The 24575-nt window shown below is 36.7% G+C and overlaps 1 protein-coding gene across 1 annotated transcript in view; it reads right to left on the reverse strand.

Moving 5' to 3' along the window:
• Lrp1b (LDL receptor related protein 1B) overlaps nucleotides 1–24575 on the reverse strand; it is a 2037254-nt gene that overhangs the window by 274979 nt on the left and 1737700 nt on the right. The window contains exons 53-57 of the mRNA XM_060390094.1: nucleotides 23547–23669; nucleotides 20240–20380; nucleotides 18655–18842; nucleotides 11040–11223; nucleotides 3410–3495 (exon numbers count right to left, since the gene is read on the reverse strand). Of these exons, the coding sequence (XP_060246077.1) occupies nucleotides 3410–3495; nucleotides 11040–11223; nucleotides 18655–18842; nucleotides 20240–20380; nucleotides 23547–23669 (722 nt within the window). The remainder of the gene's footprint in view (nucleotides 1–3409; nucleotides 3496–11039; nucleotides 11224–18654; nucleotides 18843–20239; nucleotides 20381–23546; nucleotides 23670–24575) is intronic.

Here is a 24575-nt window from a genome sequence, read left to right on the forward strand (position 1 = left end):
GAGAGCATGGTCAGAGGACTTGGAAGGAGAAGAGAAACCACAGGCAGGGGCATCGGTGAGACAAACTGGAGACCAACGACAGGGTAGGCACTTGAAAGGATATGGGTGACTCTAGCTAAGATACCTAGTAGAGAGGGTCATGGAGACTGAAGAGGACACCTCCTAGCCAGACAGGACTTATAGCAAAGGGAGAGGAATACCAAACCATGCAAAAAACTTTGACCCAAATTTTACCCCGCCTACAAGATTGTAGGGTTAAAGTTAGAACAGAAACTGGGGGGATATTGAACCACTGCCTCACCCAATCTGAGGCCCACACCATGAGAGATAACCAACTTTTGGCACTATTTATAATACTCTGCTATGCTTGTAGATAAGAGCCTAGCATAGTTGTCCCCTGAGAGGCTCCACCCAGCAGTGGATCAAAACATGCTCAGACTCATAGCCAAATATTAGTTGGAGCTTGGGGAGACTTGTGGAAAAGTGGGAAGAAGGATAGAAGGACGCAGAGACAAGAACTCCGTAAGAAGACCAACAGAGTCAACCATCCTGGGCCTAGGGTGGGCATATAAAAAGTGAAGGACCATGCACGAACTGGACCTAGGCCCCTTACACATGTGTAGCAGATGAGCAGCTCAGCTTTCATGTAGATTTTCTAGGAAGAGCAGCAGGGGCTGGCTCTGTCTGGACTCTGTTGCCTGTTTTTCTATCACTTCCCTCTGACAGGGCTGCCTTTCCAGTCATCAGTGAAAGAGGGTGCTCTGAGTCCTGAGGCAAATTGACTGGGGGAGGGAGACTCCCCTTGTCTGAGCAGTAGCGGAGAGGGGATAAAGGGAAGAGGTAAGGTGGACCCAGGAGAGGATGGAGGAGGCTAAGATAGGGATGTAAACCGAATAAAGAGAAATCTGAGCAAAAAAATAAAATAAAAATTAAATAAAATAAAAGTTGCTGTGGTCACAATGGCACATGACATGCCTATAATACTGGCTCTCAGGGAGGTACAGGCAGTGAGTTCAAGGCCAGCCTGGTCTATAAAGCAAGTGCAGGACAGCCATGGCTACACAGAGAAATCCTGCTTTGGAAAAAACAAATTAAAAATAGTTGCTATGTATATATTGCTTCATAGCATTAGAAATCCTAAGACAGATGGCCTATCCCCGCATAATCACGTATCATTGGTCATAACTAAGCAATATGCGGTTGTAATAAATTACTCCCTTGAAGTCTTTACTCAGCTCAAAGGAATAAAAATAAGTCCATTCTTATTGACACTGCTAATTATGAATGATTATAAAAACCAAAATTAGGAATGAACATTCATTATTCGAGCACATGTTAAGAACTAGAGAAAGTATAAATTAAACTCACTGTGTATATCTGAAGTGACTACAAAAGTCAAAATCCTAAAATATCACTGTCATGTTCTCCAGACTACTTCTTAGACAGGTTAATAAATTCATATCAGTAATCTGCAACTTCTATTTATTCAAATGTTTTTTTTTTTTCTCTTCAGAGGAATAATGCTTATGGCTAGGAATTCTGATGGTTTGACAATTCAGATGGTTAAATGGAAAGCTTTGTAAGGAGAACATAAGTCTGTCTCTAACTTTAGCAAGCAATTATCTGAAATTCTTTAGTCATTGTCCTCTACTTTCTTAAGAGTAATTCATTTATATAATGACAATTCAAATCCAAATTTAGCAATTCCAGTATAATAAATTAAAGCTGCTAACATAGAGGAATTGAAGCTTTTCCAATTCAACCAAGGTACTTTTTTTTTTTTCAGTTGTCCCTTCATGCCCACAGAAAAACAGAGCAGTGCTCTCTCTGTGGAATCATATATAAAGTACATTTAAACACCCAAGGGTGTTTCCCAAATCAGGTTTGAAAACTATGGCCATCCCTATGACTTCCAAACTGAAAATTAGTTTTAGCAAATCCCTATTTGCCTTTCTTTTTTCTGTAGGTGAAGATTTGTGTCCTTTTGTTTAAGACTATTAATTTAGAAAATTTTGTGTTGTTTCCCTATAAAATTTTGCTGGGATAAAGGCACTGTTAGAATTGAATTATATAACATATTGAAAAGTTACTAGACTAATTTTCATTATAACAATACATATTGTTAAAGTACATTTTCTAAATGTGGTATATGAATTTAAACTATATTTTGCCTAGAATAATCATATTTTACAGTGCGTGTATGTGTATACATATAAACGTACATATATACTAATAAAAATTCTACCCAATTATATAAGATTATTATTGACTACAATCAAAATAGTAAAATTCAAAACACTAGAAAATACAACTTTCCTAATCAGGTATAGAAAAAAATACAAGAACTAATTTTAAGATACTGTATTTTTATTTATTTGGGTAAAGACAACATATCAAGAGAAAATTACTTCTCACTTTTTTCTTTATCTTTAAATACTACGTCCAAAGAGAGAAAAATGATTATTCTCTCAGGAACACTTAAAATTTTATAATGTAATAATGGCATTATGATGCTCAACAAAAATTATATATTTCAAGACACCCCCAGGTGAGGCCAATGCAAAGCTTTCTTTTGGTTTTTCTGGCCTGCTTCCTCACTCCGTGATCACCATTAATAAACACTCTCCACAGAGACACAGTGTAGCTGTGAACTTTGAATACACCCATGTCTTCTGCTCAGGTGTTCATGACTGGCAATAATGCAAATGCCAACGGACTCTACTGAAGTGCTTCTACTATGTTAAATAGTTATAATGTTTTATAAAGGAAAACTTGCTTTATTAGAAACAGTCTAAAAACATACTATCCATGAAAGACAACAATAACAACAACAGCAAAAAAAAAAAAACAAAACGTATTGTTTGAGTGTCTTGAGCTACAAGGCTTGAGAAAATAAAGCAAGTTGTTTCTGAAATGGTGGCTACGTATCCAATTCTGTGGCTCAACAGAGTTTTTCAAAAGGATATTTAATGTTCTCTCCATAAAGTCACCTAGCACAGTATAAAGACAAAATTATTTAAATTATTTGTAAAAAAAAAAAGAACTAAATCATTTTCAAGAGACCATATCAGGCAAATGATAGTATGATAATATGCCTAGCAACTCAGACAGGACATAAAATAGCTTAAGAGACCTCTGTGCCACTTCTAATATGCCATCCACTTCTAACTCAGAGTTCCTAAGAGAATTCTCAGCATGTACTATCCTCTGCCATCTACCCTTTCTTTGATGCGGCATCCTACAACAAGCTGAGACTTTCTGCCAATCATAGCCAAAACACTTTCTGTACATGAGGACACTTTCTGTACATGCACACGTATATAAGCCTTACACATATGTTCTATGTGCATAACTTCACTGATACCCGTGGGACAACACTCACTGTCTTGTCATCGTGGATGTAGCATACCTGCTTTAAAAGCGTGTAGTTGGACCCATCCATGCTGATTTTTCTTATCTCCTGCTGATCAGCAAGGATTAAGAAGGGTTCTTCGCCTAAAAGCAAAGAGAAGATTGTATTAGACTTGCACAGTTATGGCTTCCTCTTCACGCTTTCCTCAGTTCAGTTTGTAGCAGTGTAAATGACCATACAGCACTTTTCTGAGTAATAGTAGCCAAAGTGCTCAGGACAGCCATACTCTCTGTAGAGAGAGTATGCACACACAAACAGGCAAAGCAGGGAACATGAATAATTGAACATGTCTCTCTCTCACCCTCTGTACTCTCAAACACTTGACAATGTATTTGGTATTAGAAAATACCTACTACTATATGTACTTGAAGAGCATTTCAGAAAAAGATAATGTATTGCTGTGTTAGATGCCATAGTATAGTCAAATATCCAGATAGTCAGAAATTCCTCCCTGATAATTAACTGTTTCCAAGTTCCAAATTTTGAGATTAAAAAAAAAACTGACACTTTTTATTATTTTCATTTTTAATCTTTTGTACATTGTCAGTTCTTTTACAAATGCTTGGTTGACATGCCTTACCATCTTACAGATTTTCAAAGTTACAAAGGTGCATGACAAAGACAAAGAACAAAATATCCAGTATATTATGATACTTTGGTGTTATTGTTGCTGTTGTTGCTGCTCTGTGTGGCATTGCCTGTCCTGGATTCACTGCGTAGGCCAGAAAAACCCGTAGAGATCCACCTGCCTCTGCCTCCCTGTGTGCTGGAATTACATGCATGTGCCGCCACACGTGGCAAGATTTTTTTTTTTTTAATTTTTAAATTGGTACACTGGTTTCTATTTAGAAGGAATTTTTTTCTTAAAGAAAAGCAGTTCAAAAGTTTTGTACATACATTGAATAAATACTTACATAAAGTCAATACAGCTCTTTGATTTTATGATATTTAAAAACTAAGAGGAATACAGTTTCTCTCCATGACACGTGCCCCACATTAACAACCATATATTGCTCTGTAGTACAGCTTGAAGTCAGGGATAGTGATAGGTCCAGAAGTTCTTTTTGTGTTATTTCTTTATTTTTTAATTAATTAATTTTATATTAAATACAATTTATTCATTTTTGTAACCAAGCTATAGCCCCCTCCCTTACCCCCTTCCCAATCCCGCCCTCCCTCCCTCATCTCTTCCTGTGCCTCTCTTCACATCTACTGATAGAGGAGGTCCTCCTCCCCTTCCTCCTGACCTTAGCCTATCAGGTCTCAACAGGACTGGCTGCATTGTCTTCCTCTGCAGCTGGTAAGGCTTGCCCAATCCCCCCTCAGGAGGAGGTGACCAAAGAGCAAGCCACTGAGTTCATGTCAGAGACAGTCCCTGTTCCCCTTATTAGGGTATCCCCTTGGATACTGAGTTGCCATGGGCTACATCTGTGCAGGGGTTCTAGGTTATCTTCATGAATGGTTTTTGTTGGAGAATCTGTCTCAGAAAAGACCCCTGGGCCCAGATATTTTGGTTCTGTTGCTCTCCTTGTTGAGCTCCTGTCCTCTCTAGGTCTTTCTATCAGCATCCTTCTTTTCTAAGATTCCCTACACTCTGCCCAAAGTTTGGTTATGAGTCTCAGCATCTGCTTTGATACACTGCTGGGTAGAGTCATTCAGAGGCCCTCTGTGGTAGTCTCCTGTCCTGTTTCCTGTTTTCTCCTTCCAATGTCCATCCTGTTTGTCTTTCTGAGTGAGGATTGATCATCTTACCCAGGGTCCTCCTTCTTGCTTAGCTTCTTTAGATATACAGATTTCAGTGTCTTTATCCTATATTATATTTCTAATACCCACTTATAAGTGAATATATACTATGTATGTCTTTCTGGTTCTGGGATACCTCACTCAAGATCACATTTGCTCAATCATGTTCATAGCTGCTTTATTCCTAAGATCCAGAAGCTGAAAACAACCTAAGTGTCCCTCAGTGGAGAAATGGATGCAGAGAGTATGGTATATTTACACAATGGAATACTACTCAGCAATTAAAAACAAGGAAATCATGAAATTTGCAGACAAATGATGGGACCTAGAAAAGATCATCCTGAGTGAGGTATCCCAGAAGTTCTTTTATTGTACAGAATTGTTTTAATATATCCTGGGTATTTTATTTTTATGTATGTAGTTCATGGTTTCTCTTTCAAGGCCTGTAAAGAATTGTATTGGAATTTTGATGGTAATTATGCAAAATCTGTAGATGACTTTTGATAAGATGGCCATTTTTACTATGTTAATCCTACTGACCATGAACATGGAAGATCCGTTAGTATTTTGGATCACAACCTGTTCCTGTGTTACCCAGCAACCTATGATGTCATCATGTGTCTCCAGCCAGATGGCCACACCTGGAAGGCGTGGTTACCTTGCCCCTTAAAGGGCTAACTCCGACATGTGGTTTCTCTCTTACACTCTTTCTTTCCCTCTCTTACTCTCTCTCATTTCTCTCTCTTACCCTCTTACCCTCTTACTCTTTCTCTGTCTCTCTCTCTTGGGGCACCCCATCCCCTTTCCCTTTTCTCTCTCTCTCTCTCTCTCTCTCTCTCTCCTGCTCCCCCTCCCTCCTAATAAATCTCTCACAGAGAATATCGGTTGACTCCTGCTTCTTCTTAATTTTTAACAAGATCTTTCCTTCTCCTAAAATTTTCTTTATTTCTTCAAAGACAGGATGTTCTTGTCATGCAGGTCTTTTACTTGCTTGGTTAGAGTTACACAAAGATGATTTATATTATTTGTGGCTATTGTGAAAGGTGTTGTTTCCATAATTTGTTTCTCAGCCCATTAATAGCTTTTGTAGAAAAAGGAGCTACTGATCTTTTTGAGTTAATTTTGTATCCAATCACTTTGCAAAAGGTGTTTATCAGCTGTAGTTCTCTGGTAGAATTTTGGTGTCACTTATATATATCATCATATATATATATATATATATATATATATATATATATATCATGTCACTATCATACCATCTGTGAATAGTAATACTTTGACTTCTGTCTTTCCAATTTGTATCCCCTTGATCTCCATTAGTTATCTTTTATTCTTCTGGCTAGAAACTCAAGTACTATATTAAATAGATGCGGAGAGAGTGGGCACTCTTGTCATGTCCTTGATTTTAGTGGGATTGCTTTAAGTTTCTCTCCATTAAACTTGATATTAGCAATTGGCTTTCTTTATATTGCCGTTATTGTGTTTAATTGTGTGCCTTGTATCCAGATCTCTCCAAGAATTGAAACCATGAAGGGCTGTTAGATTTTATTAAGGCTTTTTAGCATCTAATGAGATTATCACATTTTTTTTCTTTCAGTTTGTTTATATGGTGGATTATGTTGATGGATTTTCATATGTTGAACCATGCCTGCATCCTTGCAATGAAGCTTACTTAATGAGGGTAGCTGATATTTTTGACCTGTTCTTGGATTCAGTCTGTGAGTACTTTTCTTTAGCAATTTTGCATTAATGTTCATAAGAGAGATTGGTCTGAAGTTCTCTTTTGTGGAGAGCTCTTTCTATGCCAGGCTGCTTTGTTATTTTCAGCACAAAAACATGTTTTCACCCTGGTCTTCACCTAGAGCTGGAGCTAAGCAGGATGTTTTGCAAGTTCCTTCTTTTTGTTCCTGTGAAATCACCCAGACAGGTGATCAAGGTAAACAAGTTTGACCTCTCAATGAACTCCTTCATTGTATTGAGGTCATTTGCTCTGACTGAAGAAAAGGTATTGTGGAATAAACCAGGTACAATGGTTTCTACTGGCAGCCCTCTCAGTGTATAATGTGTTATTATTATTTTTTTTTTTCTTTCAAGCCTCACTCCCCATTCAGCAACTGTTCGACTCTGCCAGCAAGCTCCAGCACCTTTCTTTGTTGGGTCTTTGTGTGGGTTAGGTATCATGGTGACTGACCTCATAAAATGAGTTTGTCAATGTTCTTCTGTTTCTTTTTCTTTTTTCTTGGTTAGAAGATTTTAATGACTTAGTAACTACAACTATTTCCTTAGGAGTTATAGGTCTATTTTAATTGCTTATCTGATATTTATTCAAGGTTGGTAAGTGTTATCTATCAAAAAAATCATCCATTTCATGTAGATTTTTTTAATTTTGTAGCATAGAGATTTTTGAAGTAAGATCTAATGATTCTTTGGATTTCCTTTGTGTCTGTTGTTATGCACACCTTTTTATATCTGATTTTGTTAATTTGGATACTCTACAGTTTAGTTAGTTTGGCTTAGCGTTTGTCTATCATGTTGAATTTTTCAAAGAACCAGCTCATGATTTTATTGATTCTTTCTATTGTTCTTTTTGTTTTTATTTTATTGAATACAGCCATGAGTTTGATTATTTCCAGCCATTTACTCCTCTTGAATGTGTTTGCTTTTGTTTGTACTAGAGCTTTTGGGTGTGCTTTTAAATTGCTAGTATGGGCTCTCTCCAATTTCTTTAAGAAAGCACTTAGTGCTGTAACTTTCCTCTTAGCACTGCTTTAATTGTGTCCCATAAATTTGGGTATGTTGTGCCTCCATTTTCATTGACTTCTAGAAAGTCTTTAATTTCTTTATTTACTTCCTCCCTGACCCAGCGGTCGTTGAATAGAGAGTTGTTCAGTTTCCATGAGTTTGTAGAGTTTGGTTGTTTTCTGTTGTTGATGCAGTTCAGCTTTAATCCATGGCTGTCTGATGGAATACAAGGTGTTATTTAAGTTTTCTTGTATTTGTCAAGGTTTGCTTTGTGTATGTAGTCAGTTTTGAAGAAGGTTTCATGATGTGCTAAGAAGATGTATTTTTGTGTTTGCATAGAAAGTTCTGTAAATATATGTTAGGTGCAATTGATAAGTAATATTGCTTACTTTCATTATTTCTGTTTAGTTTCTGTCTCAGTAACTTGTCCATTGCTGAGAGAGGGGAGTTGCATTCTCCTACTCCTAATGTGTGGGGTTTGGTGTATGGGTGCTCTTGCCTTTGGAGCATATATATTCAGAATTGAGACATCATCTTGGAATTTCTGGAGGTATCATCAACCCAGATTACAAGTTGTACTACAAACCAATAGTAATACAAACTGCCTGGTATTGGAATAAAAAATGACAGGGTGATCAACGGAATCAAATCAAAGATCCAGAAATAAACCCACATACCTACAGACACCTGATTTTTTTTTACAAAAGAAGCCAAAACCATACAATAGAAAAGAGAAAGCATCTTCAACAAATAGTTCTCATCTAACTGGATGTCTGTCCATAGAAGAATGCAAATAGATCTATATTTATCACCCAGTACAAAATTCAAGTCCAACTGAATCAAAAACTTCATTCTAAAACCTGATACACTAAATCTATTAGAAGAAAAAGTAGGGGGAAGTCTTGAACTCATGGGCACAGAAGACAAGTTCCTGAACAGAACACCAATAGCTCAGGGTCTAACATCATCAATTAATAAATGACACCTCATGATACTGAAAAGCTTTTGTAAAGCAAAGGACACTGTCATCAGAACAAAACAACAGCCTACAGATTGGGAAAAGATCTTCACTAACCCTACATCTCACAGAGGGCTAATATATAAAATATATAAAGATCTCAAGACATTAAACACCAAGAAATGTAATAACCCAATTAAAAAATGGAGCACAGAGTTAAACCAAGAATTCTTAACAGAGGAGCATATAACGGCTGAGAAGCATTTTGTCATCAGTGAAATACAAATCAAAATAACTCTGAGATTCAATCTTACACCTGTCAGAATGGCTAAGATCAAAATCTTAAATGACAGCACATGCTCATGAGGATGTGGAGAAAGGGGAGCAGTTTTCTATTTCTTGTGAGAGTGCAAACTTGTACAACCACTTTGGAAATCAATTTGGCACTTTCTCAGAAATGTGGGAATAGATTTACCTCAAGACCCATTTATACCACTCCTTATCATGCACGCATAAGATGCTCCTCCATACTACAAGGACATTTGTTCAACTATGTTCATAGAAATTTTATTCATAATAGACAGAAACTGGAAAAACCCAAGTAAAAAAGAAAAACAAACAAAACATGGTACATTTACACAATGTAATACTACTCAGCTATTGAGAGCAAAAACATCATTCCATTTGTAGGCAAATGGATGTAACTAGAAAAGATCACACTGACTGAGTGAAGTAAACCAGACCCAGAAAAACATGCATGGTATGTATTCACTTATAAGTAGACACTAGCCATAATGTAAAGGTTAACCATGCTTTAGTCCATAGATCTGAAGAAGCCAAGCAGGGCCCAAGGGATGGTCCCCAAATCTCACTGAAAAGAGGAAACAAAATGGACATTTGAAGTAGATGGAGGAAGGGAGCTATGTAGGAGAAGGGGTGGGAAAGGTGGTAGGGGTGAGGATCTGGTGTGGAAAGAACTGGGAAGTGGGAGGAAAATAGAGGGGGGGACCAGAAGAGATAATGGAGATGGGTGAGAGAGCATCTCTGTGACAGGTCAGGATCCCTAGCTATGACTCATGCCCTCCTGCCAGCGGGTTGTATGGAGCCTGAGGTTGCTACCTCCTGTAGCCAGTTGGGACTTATAGTGGAGGGAAGGGGACGCCAACCCACCCATAAAACCATCAACCCAAATTTTGTCCTGACTACATTGAATGTAGGGATAAAGATGGAATAGAGACTGGGGGAATGGTAAACTTAGACATCCTACACAGAGGTAGCAGATATGTGGCAATCATGTGGTTCCCCTAATAATGGGAGTAGTGGCTGTCTCTGACTCTGTTGCCTGCCTTAGGATCTCTTTTCCCCTAGTTGAGCTGCTTTATCTTGTCTGGTCTCAGTGGGAGAGGATGCACTTGGTCCTGCTGTGACTTGAGGTCCCAGGGGTAGGGTTGGTACTCCTTGGGCTCCCCTTTTCTGAAAGGAAATAGAGGTGGAATTTGGGGGATGGAGATGCAAGGACAGGACTTGCATCTAGAGGTGGAGAATGGGGAGAGGGCTATTATCAGGCTCTAAAGTGATGAAATAAAAAAATCAAATATTTCTTGTTTCATTTTGATGTGTGTGATTTCTCCCTAATTTACAAAATTATAGGCCTTGCTTTATTAAAATGAGACTGCTTAAATTAAACAGAAGTTTACAATTTAGCTAATTTTCAAAATAGCTAAATTGTTGCACTAATGGCAAATAGTGGGATTTATTGTTATTACTACCATTACTAGCCTATGGTTCTCTGTGGCACGCATGTATGTATAACCGCAAGTGATGCAAGTAAATAAGAAAAACTATCAAAACAATGTCACAGTGCTGTCTGTCTCTCAGACTTGGCAACCATGTGATGATAATCTGCGACACAGAAAAAACATGCTGGGCATAGTTATGTCACATGAATGCATCCTCAACTTCTCAAAATCTCTTACTACTTCACAAGACAATGATGCAAACTTCTCTTAGAGTAGAACTCGTGCATGTATGGTATATGATGTCACAGTAACAGATTCCAATCCTGAAGGAAGAATTTTGACTCTCAGATGAAGGAGCAAGGAGTATATTCAATAAAAATGAGTATAAAATTCAATATCCATTCATATAACTGAGCTTGGATCATGGGCAAATTCAGTTCTCTACCTGAGAGTGATCTGCAGCCATTTTGGTTATTGGGCTGTATTTCATAGCCTTCTGCACAGCGGCATTTGTAGGTTCCATATGTATTGATGCATTGCTGACTACAGGGGAAGCCTGAAGAACATTCATCAATGTCTACACATGTTTTACCATCATCCTTCAGTTGGAACCCAGGCCAGCATTTGCACTGGAAAAAGAAAAATGAGAATGATCAATTGATATCACTGTCATTGTCTGTTGCTATTGGTTATCTCTTTAGCAAGCTCACACTAGAAAGACACTTAAATATATAATGGAAAGTTATCCTGTCTTCTCTCAATTAACCTTAGTAAAATTACATATATTGTGTAAAGTTAAATAACACATGACCTTCTGTATCTGGAAATATTAGAAGTGCATTTATACCACTAACACCCAACAGCTAAGAAGCAACATGGCAAAACCCACACCTAAGCCTGTAGTTTCTTTTATTGTCTGGATGATCTCTTTTCTAAAAAATGTTTCTTTTTTTTTTTAATATTATAATATACTTACATCATTTACCCCTTCCTTTACCTCTCTCCAAACCCTTCTATATAACTATCTCTACTCTTTTTTTCATATTAATGGCCTTTTTAATTAACTGTTTTTACATACATATTTATTTAGGAATATATAGAAATATTTCTAAATATACAAACATAGAAATGCAAATAAAAACAATCTGAATACCATGTCATATGAATAACATATGACAGTTCTCACTGAGGAACTAAAACTATACTTGGCAGATTATTATTTATTATTATTGTTTTGTTGTTGAACTTTGCTGTTCTGTGTTCTTTAAATAAAATAATTTGTGGATATTGAGAATGGGGTTGAAAGCAAATGTTTTAAACTGCCAAAAAGGAACTTATATAGCTGTCTACTATAAACATTTTGTTACACTGATCATTGATTTGAGAATCAAAGAGATGGAAGAACTTTTTATCTATTAGGAAACCTATCAGGTTATACATGCTCATAATACTAATTCATAATTTTAATATAAAAATACTCACGGATCAACAAAGAGGTAATATTAACCAATTGGTGGGCTCAGAAGTTAGATAAATACATATCCTGAGTATTTTAATAAATAATAAATTCCCTAAGTCAGTGGTTCTCAACCTCCCTAATGCTGTGACCCTTTTCCTCATGCTGTGGTGATCTCCAACCATAAAATTATTTTCCCTGCTACTTCAAAACTGAATTTTACTACTGTTATGAGTCATAATATAAATATCTGTATTTTTCAACGGTCTTCGTCATCCCCTGTGAAAGGATTGTTCGACTCCCAAAGGACTCATGACCCACATGCTGAGAACCACTGCTCTAAAGCCTTAGAACATCTAGCTTGCACAGTTTCTATCAACATTTACTCATAAGACTCAGCAATAGGATGCATTGTTTAGACCTCTAGAACCCACTTGCAATCTAGGAAATACACCAAAACCAATGGTCCGATTTCACAGTCTTCTCTGCATATCTAGATTGAGACACTGTGAAGTCCATTAGTAAAACTCATCTTGCAGCCTGAACTAATAATCCAAGAGTAGCCACGTAGACTTTGTAGATGATCTTCACAAATGACACTGCACTGTGCATTTAAAAATATGTGCAATGGAAAATACTGGCTGTGGGAGGAGACTTAGTTCTTGCCTGTTGCATGAGCAAAGCGGACCCTAGTTTAGATCCCCAATATCCATGTAAGAACAAATTGAGAACTGGGTTTAGAGAGAGCTTGTTGCAAAGATAAGGTAGACCATGATCAAGGAAAACATCTAGCATTGACATCCTACCTACATGAACACTGACATACATAATTAAACAGACAGATTTCACATGCATGTACCCACAGGCATGGACACACACACACAAAAAGAGCTAAATTTCTTGTGGAATTCAATTCACAACTTCATTTTTTATACTCTTTCTGATTTATTTATTTATGTTTTATTTCTTATCAAAATTTATTCACTTTGTATCCCAGGTGTAGCCCCAGAGTTGTAAAGAAAAAAAGAAGAAAGTTCATCAAATGAAAAGTGTTATCACAAATAAGTACTAGATGATAAATCACATGACAGTGTGGTCAAGAAGCCAGAATATGACTGTTCAGCACAAAGTGATGTTGAATCAAAGTGCTTTTTAAGCCAAGTGAATAGTTCTGTACAATGGGTACAGGACTTTCAGAGCATCTTTAGCTAAATGAGGTCCCTGAGGTCATTGGGTTGCCAGTATTAGGCTGACAGCGGCATTTATCATATATATGACTTCAACAAATCCAACTTAAGAGAAGTAATTTAGCAACAGTATACACACACACACACACACACACACTATAAGGTTTGTAGTAAATGTTTACACTTTTTGAAAGGATATAATATAATTTCAAATAGTTTTCTCTTCCGCTCAGTAACTTTTTAAATTTTCTTTTTATGTATCATTCCTGAACCATTACAACACATCTGTAATTTTTCTAGTAGGTTAATTTGCAACCTTAAAAGATTAAAGGTTAATTTCATTTCTACATACTACAAAAATGATCACACAATTATTTGAAATATTTTATCAAAATATTGTGAATACTCAAGTCATCTTATGTGTTCATCATTTGGAATTATTCCACATTTCAATTTATGACACATTGATTAGGACAGAGGAAACCAGAGAGACATGGTACACAAAATTTTCTTACTATTTTCAGAAATGTATTTTACAGCTCTACAGGATTCTATTTTACAAATATCTATTCCTTTATTTCTGCTATATAGTCAGAACATTTTCATCCCAGAAGCATATGACAATTTATTTTTATTATCTAGCTGATGTTCATATTTAGTCAGTTATAACTCCTTCAATTTTTATTTATGTGCACGTGTGTACATGATAGTGCGCCATGTATACATATGTGTGCCCGTATATGCATAAGTTGAAGTGAGAGTATCTCACCTCATTCAGAGCCTAGTCTCTTATGCTTTAACTACTTTATGCTGAGTAGCCACTGAAATGCCAGCAGCTTCCTGGCTCTTCCCCTAATGCTGACACAGGTGTGCAGTGCCATGTTTTATTTGTATACATATTTTATACATATTTATACATTTTATATGTATACTGAGGATTTGAACTCATCTATTTCTGTCTTCTCTCTTTCATAAAAAATGCTCTTAACCACTGATACAACCTTTTAGCTCGCAATATTCATTTTTTAATAATTCTACTTATCATATTTGTAAAATGAGAAATGTGTAAATTGTTCATTATCCCTACTGTGTTTTTTTTTTCTTATTTTGACCTTTTAAAAGACTTATTTCATTTTTCCTTCGTTTTCTTTATTTATTGATTTATTGTTTACAATTTATACACTTTGTATCCCTGCTGTAGCCCCCTCCTTCATCTCCTCCCAGTCCTACCCACCATCCCTCCCCTACTATCTGATCCTAGCCTATCAGGTTTCATCAGCACTGGCTGCATTTTTCATTGAAGAATCTGAGGGATGATTTCCTATAATGTTGTGTTGATATTACATCAAGAAATAATTTGCTAGCTTATTTCATTACTTATAGGAAAGAAACTCTTATAACATTATTCCCAGAAAATAAGGAATTCTTTTGTACAGACAGTTCTTTCATTCATATGGACATAAGCCCATCTCTCTCTCTTTATGTGTATACATTTTGTGTGTATATGTTTGTATATAGATGATATCTGTATATGTATGTATATATCTGTATGTATATGTATGTGTGTGTATATACAGAGAGATAATAGATTAGAGATAGGTGATAGATGATTGATAGATGATAGATACATAGATGTATAAAATATATACAGTATTTGGAAAGTTTTGAATATTTTATTCATTATTCTGAACTTAAAGTTTTACTCATTTTGTTTCTTACACGTTTTATTTTATTGATTAATCTTAATTTATATACATATGCATTTAATTTATAATTTAAAGTAAAATATATAAAATTTAATTAAATTAATAATAATTTAGAGCAGTTCTTCAGGCTTCATATTCTATTTCAAAATGACATTAGTGTATTTCAACCATAATTTTCACCTCCTTATCTAGCACATTCAGAAAAGGCAAACTAAAAATGACATACAAAATGTTTTTAACTGCCAAATATTGCATAATGAGGGATATTAAGACAGTACAATATGGTCCAACATGGTCCTCCATGTGAAATATTCTCCTTCCTACAGGCTGTGCTGCTGTGTGCTAAGATTTCCTCATACTAAGCATTTTAATTAAAAATCTCATTTTATATCATGCACAAATTATCCAAAGATCATTGTTATCATACATTGTACCCCTTTTTGTTATGGCATTAATTACATTAGATTGAATTAATTAATTGAGTTAATTAATTAACAACAAATACAGAGATCTACTTTTAAGTTTGTCATATAGTATATATATTTATGTGATACTCAACAATTATTAATTAAGCTATGATTTCTAGCATTAACTAGTGTTTAAAATAATTCTATAAAACCTTTTTGTATATTCAATATACAAATATTGTATATTTTGTACATTTCTGCAGGCGCTGAGACTCATGACCAAACCTTCGGCAGAGTGCAGGGAATCATAGGAAAGAAGGGGGAGTTAGTATGACCTAGAGGGGACAGGAGCTCCACAAGGACCACATATATCAGGGCACAGGGGTCTCCTATGAGACTGTTTCTCCAACCAAGGACCATGCATGGATATAACCTAAAACTCCTGTCCAGATGTAGCCCATGGTAGCTCAGCATCCAAATGGGTTCCCTAGTAAGGGGGACAAGAATTATTCCTGACATGAACTCAATGACTGGTTCATTGCCCGCCCCACCCCCCAAGGGAGGAGCAGCCTTGCTAGGCCACAGATAAGGACATTGCAGCCATTCCTGAGGATACCTGATAAGGTAGGGTCAGATGGAAGGGGGAGGAGGACCTCCTCTATAGTGGACTTGGAAGGGGGCAGGGGGGAGATAAGGGAGGGAGGGAGGAAGGGAGGGAGGGAGAATTGGGAGGGAAAGAGGGAGGGGGCTATGGCTGGGATACAAGTGAATGACCTGTGATTAAAATAAAAATAAATAAATAAATAGATAGATAGATAAGTTTTTAGAATTTCTGTATTGCTGATGTATAAATCGGCAAAAATATGTTTCTGCTCTCTTGGCTTATAAAAATTTGCTACAAGAATTGCTTATTAGCCACACACTCTATTTTCAAGTGCTGTCCTTGCACATTTGCTGTGCCACTTTCATCTTCTGGTACAGTGCTCACACATATAAGCTTAATTACCTCTTTTATTGTATTATTATTATTATTATTTATTACAGATTATTCACTTTGTATAGTGGCTGTGGCCTCCTCCTTCATCTCCCTCATCCAATCCTACCCTTCCTCCCTCTTCTCCCCCTATGCCCCTTCCCTACTCCACTGATGGGGGGAGGACCTCCTCCCCTTCCATCTAGCCTATCAGGTCTCTTCAGGACTAGCTGTGTTGTCTTCCTCTGTGGGCTGACAAGGCTGTGCCCACCAGAAAGAGGTAAACAAAGAGCTTGTCACTGAGTTCATGCCAGAGACAGCCTCTGCTCCCCTTACTAGGGACCCAACAGGGAAACTGAGTCTTTGGGCTACATATGAGAAAGGGTTTTAGGTCCTCTCCATCTATGGTCCTTAGCTGGGGTATCAGTCTTTGCAGGACCCTCAGGGCCCAGTTTTTGTTTTTGTTTTTGTTGTTTTCTTTTGTTTTTCCCTCTGTTGGCCTCCTTTTGGAGCTCCTGTCCCCTCCGGGTCTTTGTATCTTCCCCCTCTTTCATAAAATTCCATGACCTCTGCTCAAAGTACCTCTTAATACAAAATAAGGTCTAATCCTTTTTTGAAAAATATAGCTTTCATAGTATTTCTGTTTCTTCACTTTAATTTCTGAGCTAGGGAGTCAACCTAATGTCTTGCAACAGTTAAGCAGACACTGATGTGTTTCTTATTCTGATAATTTACAAATATTTCCCCTCAAATATATGTGCCCCACACCCTTATTTTTCTGTATGTATATTTCTTATGTGTGAGAGTCTTTTGTCTGCATGTAGTTGTTGTATCTGTATGTGTGTCAGAAACTCATGGAGGACAAAAGAGGTTGTTGGATTTCATTAAACTGAAGTTACAGACTGTTGTGACCTGCCATTTGGGTACTGGGAATTGAATCTAGTCCTCTGCAAAAGCAACAAGTGCTCCTACCTTGAGCCATTTCTCCAGCTACTGTATTTCTGAGTGTAGATAAATTTACTTGTTAAGATTATTTCTGAGACTGATAACTCCAACCAAGGACCATGCATGGAGATAACCTAGAAATACTGCACAGATGTAGCCCATCTTGGACACAGCTCAGTGTCCAAGTGGGTTCAAAGGGAACAGGGCTGTCACTGACATGAACTCAGTGGCTGGCTCTCTGATCACAGCTCCCTGAGAGGGGAGCAGCCTTACCAGGTCACAGAGAAGAACAAGGGAGCCAGTCCTGATGAGACCTGATAAGCTAGGATCAGATGGAAGGGGAGGAGGTCCTCCCCTAACAGTGGACTAAGGGAGAGGCATGGGAGGAGAAAAGGGATGAAGGGTGGGATTGGGAGGAGATGAAGAAGATACAAAATGAATAAACTGTAATAAATAAAAAATTAATTAATTTAAAAAAAGATTATTTCTAACAAAGTACCATATCTATAAGTGTTCACAGTTCTCAAGATGAGCCGTATTGGTACAGAACTTAGTAGAACAAGCTCTATATCCAGTGATATATCTAATTGGCTATGGGCTGCCTCTTTATAGAAGAAATAGCCTATTGCCAAATCACCCCAAGCCAATGTCTGGTTAAAACAAAAATAAAACAGTAGTTTTCAAGTCAGTTACTATCTTTTTTTTTTTTTTATGTGATCTGGCAAACTGTGCCATGGACCTTGCAGACATGAAAGCAGTGTTCTAGCAAATGAATTAGAGCCTCAGGCTACAAATGAATTCCTCTTAATGGAGTTTCCCAATCAATTACGAATTTTAATAATACTGGGACAGTAATGTTATAATACATCCATGATTTCTGTCAATCATTTTTTCCCAATGAACCGTAATCTTCTTGAAAACTGTACTAGTAAAGAGCCGTTAATTAATTAAGAATTAAGTGTACTGTGTGATCCGAGATCTGAGATTCTAATGGTGCATGATCTCCAGATTCTCCCTTTATGCTTTAGGATGATGTTGTAGTTTTTATTTTAAAAGGAATAATCACTAGCCACAATGATGTTCAGGAGGAAGAAAATGAGAACTTACGGTGTTGAAAGTACACCTTACATTTATTTTTTTTCACTGTCTCTAAACTCTTCCCCTTCTCTTATTCTGAAAGTTTTGACATTTTTTATTCCTAAGTATACTCTTATAACTCTAATATATACATCATTATCTTTTTCTTGGGTAGAAATCCTTCTGTAAATCCCTTTACCTAGAAAAATTACAATGCTTTTCAAGTTTTAAGGTCATACTGGAAATGAAGTTTTTATTGTATCATTTTCTGACATTTCATATGATTTGCTATTTTTGATGAGTGCCTACCTTGTAACTGACTGGCAAATCCTGACAATCTTGAGAACAGCCACTGATTTTCTTACTCAGACATTCATTTATGTGGCAGTTTCTTTCATCTGAGCCGTCACCGCAGTCATCCCTATTGTCACAAAGACCACCGCTGGGAATGCACCTGCCATTTTTGCACATAAAAAATGAACTGTTGCATGAATGTTCTGGAAAAAGAAAATAAAACATATGGAATATAAAAGGCATGCCTTTGTATGCCACTGTTCTAGAAAACACTCACAATATGATAACTTGTATGTCAAAAAATGGAAGCCAAGGGCAAACAGTCTCATCATGGTTTTTAGCTGCTGAAGACCTAGCTTTCCTATGAAACCAGCATTAAGAGAAGCATCTTTAGCAATATTAATGTGTTTTGTCTCATTTGCACTGTGAATAATGAGTTCAAAAGTATAATGATGACTTGACATTTCCCCCAAGCTGTAGATCTCTGAGAAATTATTTGTCACTAAAAGCTAAGAAGGTAGAAGAGGTGGATATTGCCAAATTCATATATTCCAAAAAAATATAGCACTGACATTTTTAAGTCAGGGCATAAAAAAGACATTGATGATGAACAATAGTTCTTCAAATACAGCTTTAGAAAGTTCAGCTTTCATATACCTAAACTGGAATGTTAAATATTACTGCTCATAGTATGTGGTTTTTAATAAAGCTTAGTAACATATACACAATTATAAGGAAAATCTGAGTTTGCACTAAAATACATAACTAAGCAGTCTTTGTTTTTTTGTGAATTTGCACATAAACTAATTTGATTGAGCATGTCTGTGAACATGTACATGTCTGTATATAACTTGTTCTTGTATTTCTGTTAAAATGATATGTAATGTTATCCAGTATGTGTGAGTAATACAGACTAATGCTATGTAAATAATTTTCAATATATTCTTAGTTAAAAAACAATTGATATTTAATAGTTATGCATATTTATGAAATAAATAATATGGTATTCTGATGATATCCTCATTACATCATAACTTATTTTATATTTTAGTTTTTATATAAGCCTATGTAGAGAGTTTTCCCCATATAAAGTATCAATGGAAAATATCATGGAAACACACGGCACATACCTATAATTCTAGCATTTAAAAGGTGAGTTCAAGGGAGGAGAAGTTAAACGTTGGTCATATTGTTGGCTACACAGTGAGTTTGAATTCTGCCTGAACTGTATAAGAAGTTGCCCTCAAAGCAAAGAAGATGTATTTGTGAGGTGAGAGAGTAGAGTAATGAGTCATCAAAATGGTTTGGAACAAACTAACCTTAAATATAATCACTAGGTGCTTCACGGAACCAGTGGAAACATTTGTCTGACTCTCTGCATCTAATTCACTGAATACATAACCAGACAGTAACCAAACAAAACCTCACCATCATGACAAGGTAGTTTATACTTCTAATTGCAGCACTCAGACGGCTGAGGCAAGAGAATAACAGATTTGCGGCCAGCTCTGGCTACACAGAGAAGCCCTGTCTCAAAGAAACAAAAATAAAAACATGAGAAGAAAGCTGAAGGTGAGCAGAGTGTAGTATAATGTGGTACCTGCACTCCTGCACTTGGGGTTGATTGGTGCCTCGTCTGATCTGTCAGGACAGTCAAAGTCACCGTCACACTGCCATAGAGTGTTCACTAGGCAGCGGCCATCAGCACAGCGGAACTCTTCCGCACCACACTGCCGGTATCCTAGAGGAGAGAACGTAAGCATTCAACAAGCTCCTATTTTAAAATACTCAACACACTCTCAGTGCACAACACACCTAATCAACCAGGACCAGCCTGGACTTCTGTGGAAAGTACTGTTCATTTATTTCTAGTACCTCTGGAAAAGAAATGCTTATTGTGTGAAAGCAGAAATAAAGGTAAAATACAAACTTAAAAATAAGGTACAAGGTTTCTAGGTGAGGAAAGATGGCTGTAAGCAAACAGTCAACTGTGTCTATTCAACAGTTGGCTCCACCTGACCCATTTCTTTTAGGATGTGAAGCAGAATGAATAGTACTATAAGCTATTTCCAGGCTTGGTTGCTTGGTTAGGTGCAATATCAAGACATGGGTAAACTGATTCTGAGATACAGCCACCATTCTTCGATGTTGTATTGTTAGAGTTCTGCTTGGCAAACAATTAGCCAGTGTAAAAAGAAATTGTTAACATGAGAAAAAAAAACTATTTATGAAAGAATGAGCACAAAATTTTTATAACTATCCAATATGCCAGTTTTTAGGGTCATCCCTTCAATGTGCCAGTTCTCAGGGTCATTTATTGAGGCATCATTTGTAAAGCTTAACATCTGTTTGTTTTATTTTAATTATATTTAGATTTGATTTTTAAAATTAGGTTTTAGTATGAAATTTCCATCCTTGTAAATTATAAACAGTCATTTCTAGTAAGAGTTATTTTTTGTTGTTTGCTTATACTTTTTTCGTACTCATTTTACATCTTTATCATAGTTCCTTCCTCCCCTCCCAATCGTACCCTCCCTTTCTCTTCTCCCTTTTCCTCTCCCCTTCTTCTCAGAAAAGGAGAAGCTACCCCCATATCCCATCCCTGAACATCAAGTCTCATGAAGACTGAGAGCATCCTCTTCCCCTGAGGCCTAGAAAGAGATGATAGATCTGGGAAATTGTTCTACATTTAGAGGTAGAATTTTATGACTTAATAAGATTCTTGTAGCAAAGACAATTTACAGCACATCTAATTGACAAATCTGCCATACTGGATGGTGACAGTGGAGTCTGCTATTGGATCCTGTTTGCAGCTTCTACCTGCAGTAGCATGTTGTCCCTGTTACTCAGGACAAAAAAAAAAAAAAAAAAAAATCCTGCCTAGCCTGATCAGGAGCAAGCCCACTCTCATCCCTTTAGCTCTTGGCTCGACATTTCTGCAAAATTTGTTTCTACACACTAACTTCCCATTAATTAATTAAACATCATTTCTTGTAACATCTCCCTTCTGAAATTCCTCTTAGAGATTAAAAGAAAAGAAAATACGAAGCAAAGGCTGTCAAATTCAAATCTCTCAGGATTCTAACTGATTGGGTTTTTGGCAGCATTTGTTGCTCTTGACTGCACACTCTCTTCCTGGTTAAGTATTCATAATCCACTCTCCAGGGCTTTTTTCTCCCCCTTATTTTTCAGCCTTCCTGATCCAGTTTACAACACGGTGGGTGAAACTTTGCATTCTAGCTCTAGAATATCGCTTTCCTTAAAAAAATAGATTTTTTTTGTCTATTGATCTCTTGTTTTCATTTTCATTCTGTCTGCCTCTTTTCTTTTTTGTGCTAACTGGAATGTTAATGCTAACAAAAGAATGGGGCTCATAAACACCATTTTTCTGATCCACAGGACCACAAATTCAAATTATCAACCACTTTTTACACAGGTTTCCTGCATAAGGAGACCTACCCCTCACTCTACTGTATTCGAAAGCTCACTAGCTGTAATGCCATTCTCCCATTCATGTCATCTAGAAATGCCTTTAGCCTACCCATTCCATGGCTGAATAGCCATGAATGAGCTTCATCTATTGTGTTTCCTTCCATGCCACCAATCCCAATATGGTTCAAATATCCTAGTAAATTCTAAAACAGATTATATTCATCTTCTGCCTTTTCTTTTCCATGACACTATTTCTTCCACTATGGTGAAAGAGATAGTTCTAGGATGTAAATTTTTATGTGACATCCCATTTCCCTGTAGTACACATTTTTAATTCTACAACTTAGGGGGCAGAAGCATTGGGATCTCTGGTTTTAATGATGCCTGATTTACATCGCAAATTTTAGGCCACTTAAAATTCACTTATCTCAAAGAAGTAAGTAAGGAAATAAATAAATAAATAAATAAATAAATAAATAACCAATACCAAGAGATTTTATGTTAAATTATGATGTAGCACTTAAAATATTTTGCACGAAGGACAAAAACATGAAAACTGTGAAAATCATGAACAGATTTCTCAGTGATTCCCCTCAAAGACTGGAAGTAGAAATGCCACAGAAGGATGAAATATGGCTGTGCGCCCACTTCACATAGAGAACAGAGGAACACACGGGTGTACTGCTCGCTGAGGAGCTGGGAGCACTGGACCCCTGACAAAGGGAGGTCACATGAGGGCCAGAGGTCCTCAGTTCCAGGAGGTCAGAGAGTTGCACTGAGTTTCCTTCAATGATAGCGGGTGGTACTGACATCCCTAGGCATAGAGAATGTCTTTCCTATGAATTAAAACATAAGTTAATTCATTCTTTGCAACTTAACATTCAGAGAGAATCTAGCTTCATAGAAGACTTTAAACTGTGAATTTTGGTATGTAACTAGCTGTACTCAAAAAGTTCTATTCTGGAAGAAATAGACAACACAATACCAAGACACATTTGGTGACCATAATGCTAAATCTGAACAGTAAGTAATGCATGTGTCAGCAAAAAAGGCGAAGGAGTATACTAAGTACATGTTTTTGGTGTTTTAACTACGACAGTAGAAGTTAAAGTTTCATCTATTGGGCTTTTTTTTTCTTTTAACTTGTATATCATTGATTTAGATGTAAGATTGGATGAGCCAGTCATGTCTCATTTTCAAAGTTCAAAGGAATTCTAACTACTTTCACCCAAAGGCCCTTCCCAGATATTTATCAGTTTGGCTGCTGAATGCTCTGAGTTCACAGGAAGAAGAATGTTTTGCAAACAGATCTATAGCTTTTCAGGACTTGAAGAACTCTCCTACTCCACTGTATAATACTGAATTCCCTGGCCTTAAAGACATTAATAAATGCCTGTGTTTGTTTTTATTAGCTACGTGTCTTAGAACCCCTTCAATAGACCTTGAGCTTCTATATCTTATAAATTTTCACTCACCACACTGCAGGAACTCGTCTGAGCCATCTCCGCAGTCATCATCATGGTCACACACAAACTGCTTGGGAATGCACACCTCATTACGGCACATGAAAGCATTTTCATCACATGTATTATTGGGCGCTAAGAATTTACAAAACATAAAGTTACATGAGAACATATTTTATCTTCTCTCATGCTTGAAGTTTACAGTTTGAAGCTTTCTCTCTCAATTTGTAGGTACTCAGGAAAAAGGCTATGTATTAGGTAATGGAATAATGTCATATGCATATTAAACTGCAAATAGAAACATTCAGGATTTAAATATTGATTCAGTGGATAAAAACTGTTAATGCTCCTGAGGAACATGGAGGGTGCATCAAGAAGACTAAAAATGGCACTGTTCATAAAAGAAACCTCTTCCAAAAACCTTTAGAAAAGGCTCCTTGATTCAAGCAACATTAAGATCTACAAGGTAATGAGCCCCACCACAATCCCAGTAATACCATGAAAACTGACCCTTCAAAAGGAATATTGATCCCTCAGGAACACAGCCCCATGAAAGCAGTATTCCAGAAAGAGCCTAAGTAACGGTTGATCAAATTTGCAATAAAATTCATGCTAAGAAAATCCACTTTGATACTATATTCATAAAACCACAAGCCTTAACAGCACCTACTACAGTCAACTAAAAATGTAAGTGCTGGAGTGCTTAGTGTTTGAGGCATTGTGAATGCTTAAAATCTATGATACACTATGGTCAAATGCCAGCAACACAGGTCTCATAAGTAGCTCTGTCTCTTACATTTTCATGCTTAAGAAACTTTGTACCTTCTTTGCTCATCTGTTTCTTTCTTTGTTTAATAAAGATAATTAAATCTCCCTGACAATGTTTCCACGAGGATAGAAGGTATGTAGAAATGACCTTTCAACTTAGATATTCAACAATTTATAGGTACTCTCAGAATTGCTATTTCTATATTAAGTATGTTTTACAGGTTCCCTAAAACACTTGATGGCATTGCTGACAGTATTCACTAATGTAAATAA

This window comes from Meriones unguiculatus, chromosome 8 (genome assembly GCF_030254825.1).
Source record: "Meriones unguiculatus strain TT.TT164.6M chromosome 8, Bangor_MerUng_6.1, whole genome shotgun sequence".
Classification (NCBI taxonomy): domain Eukaryota; kingdom Metazoa; phylum Chordata; class Mammalia; order Rodentia; family Muridae; genus Meriones; species Meriones unguiculatus.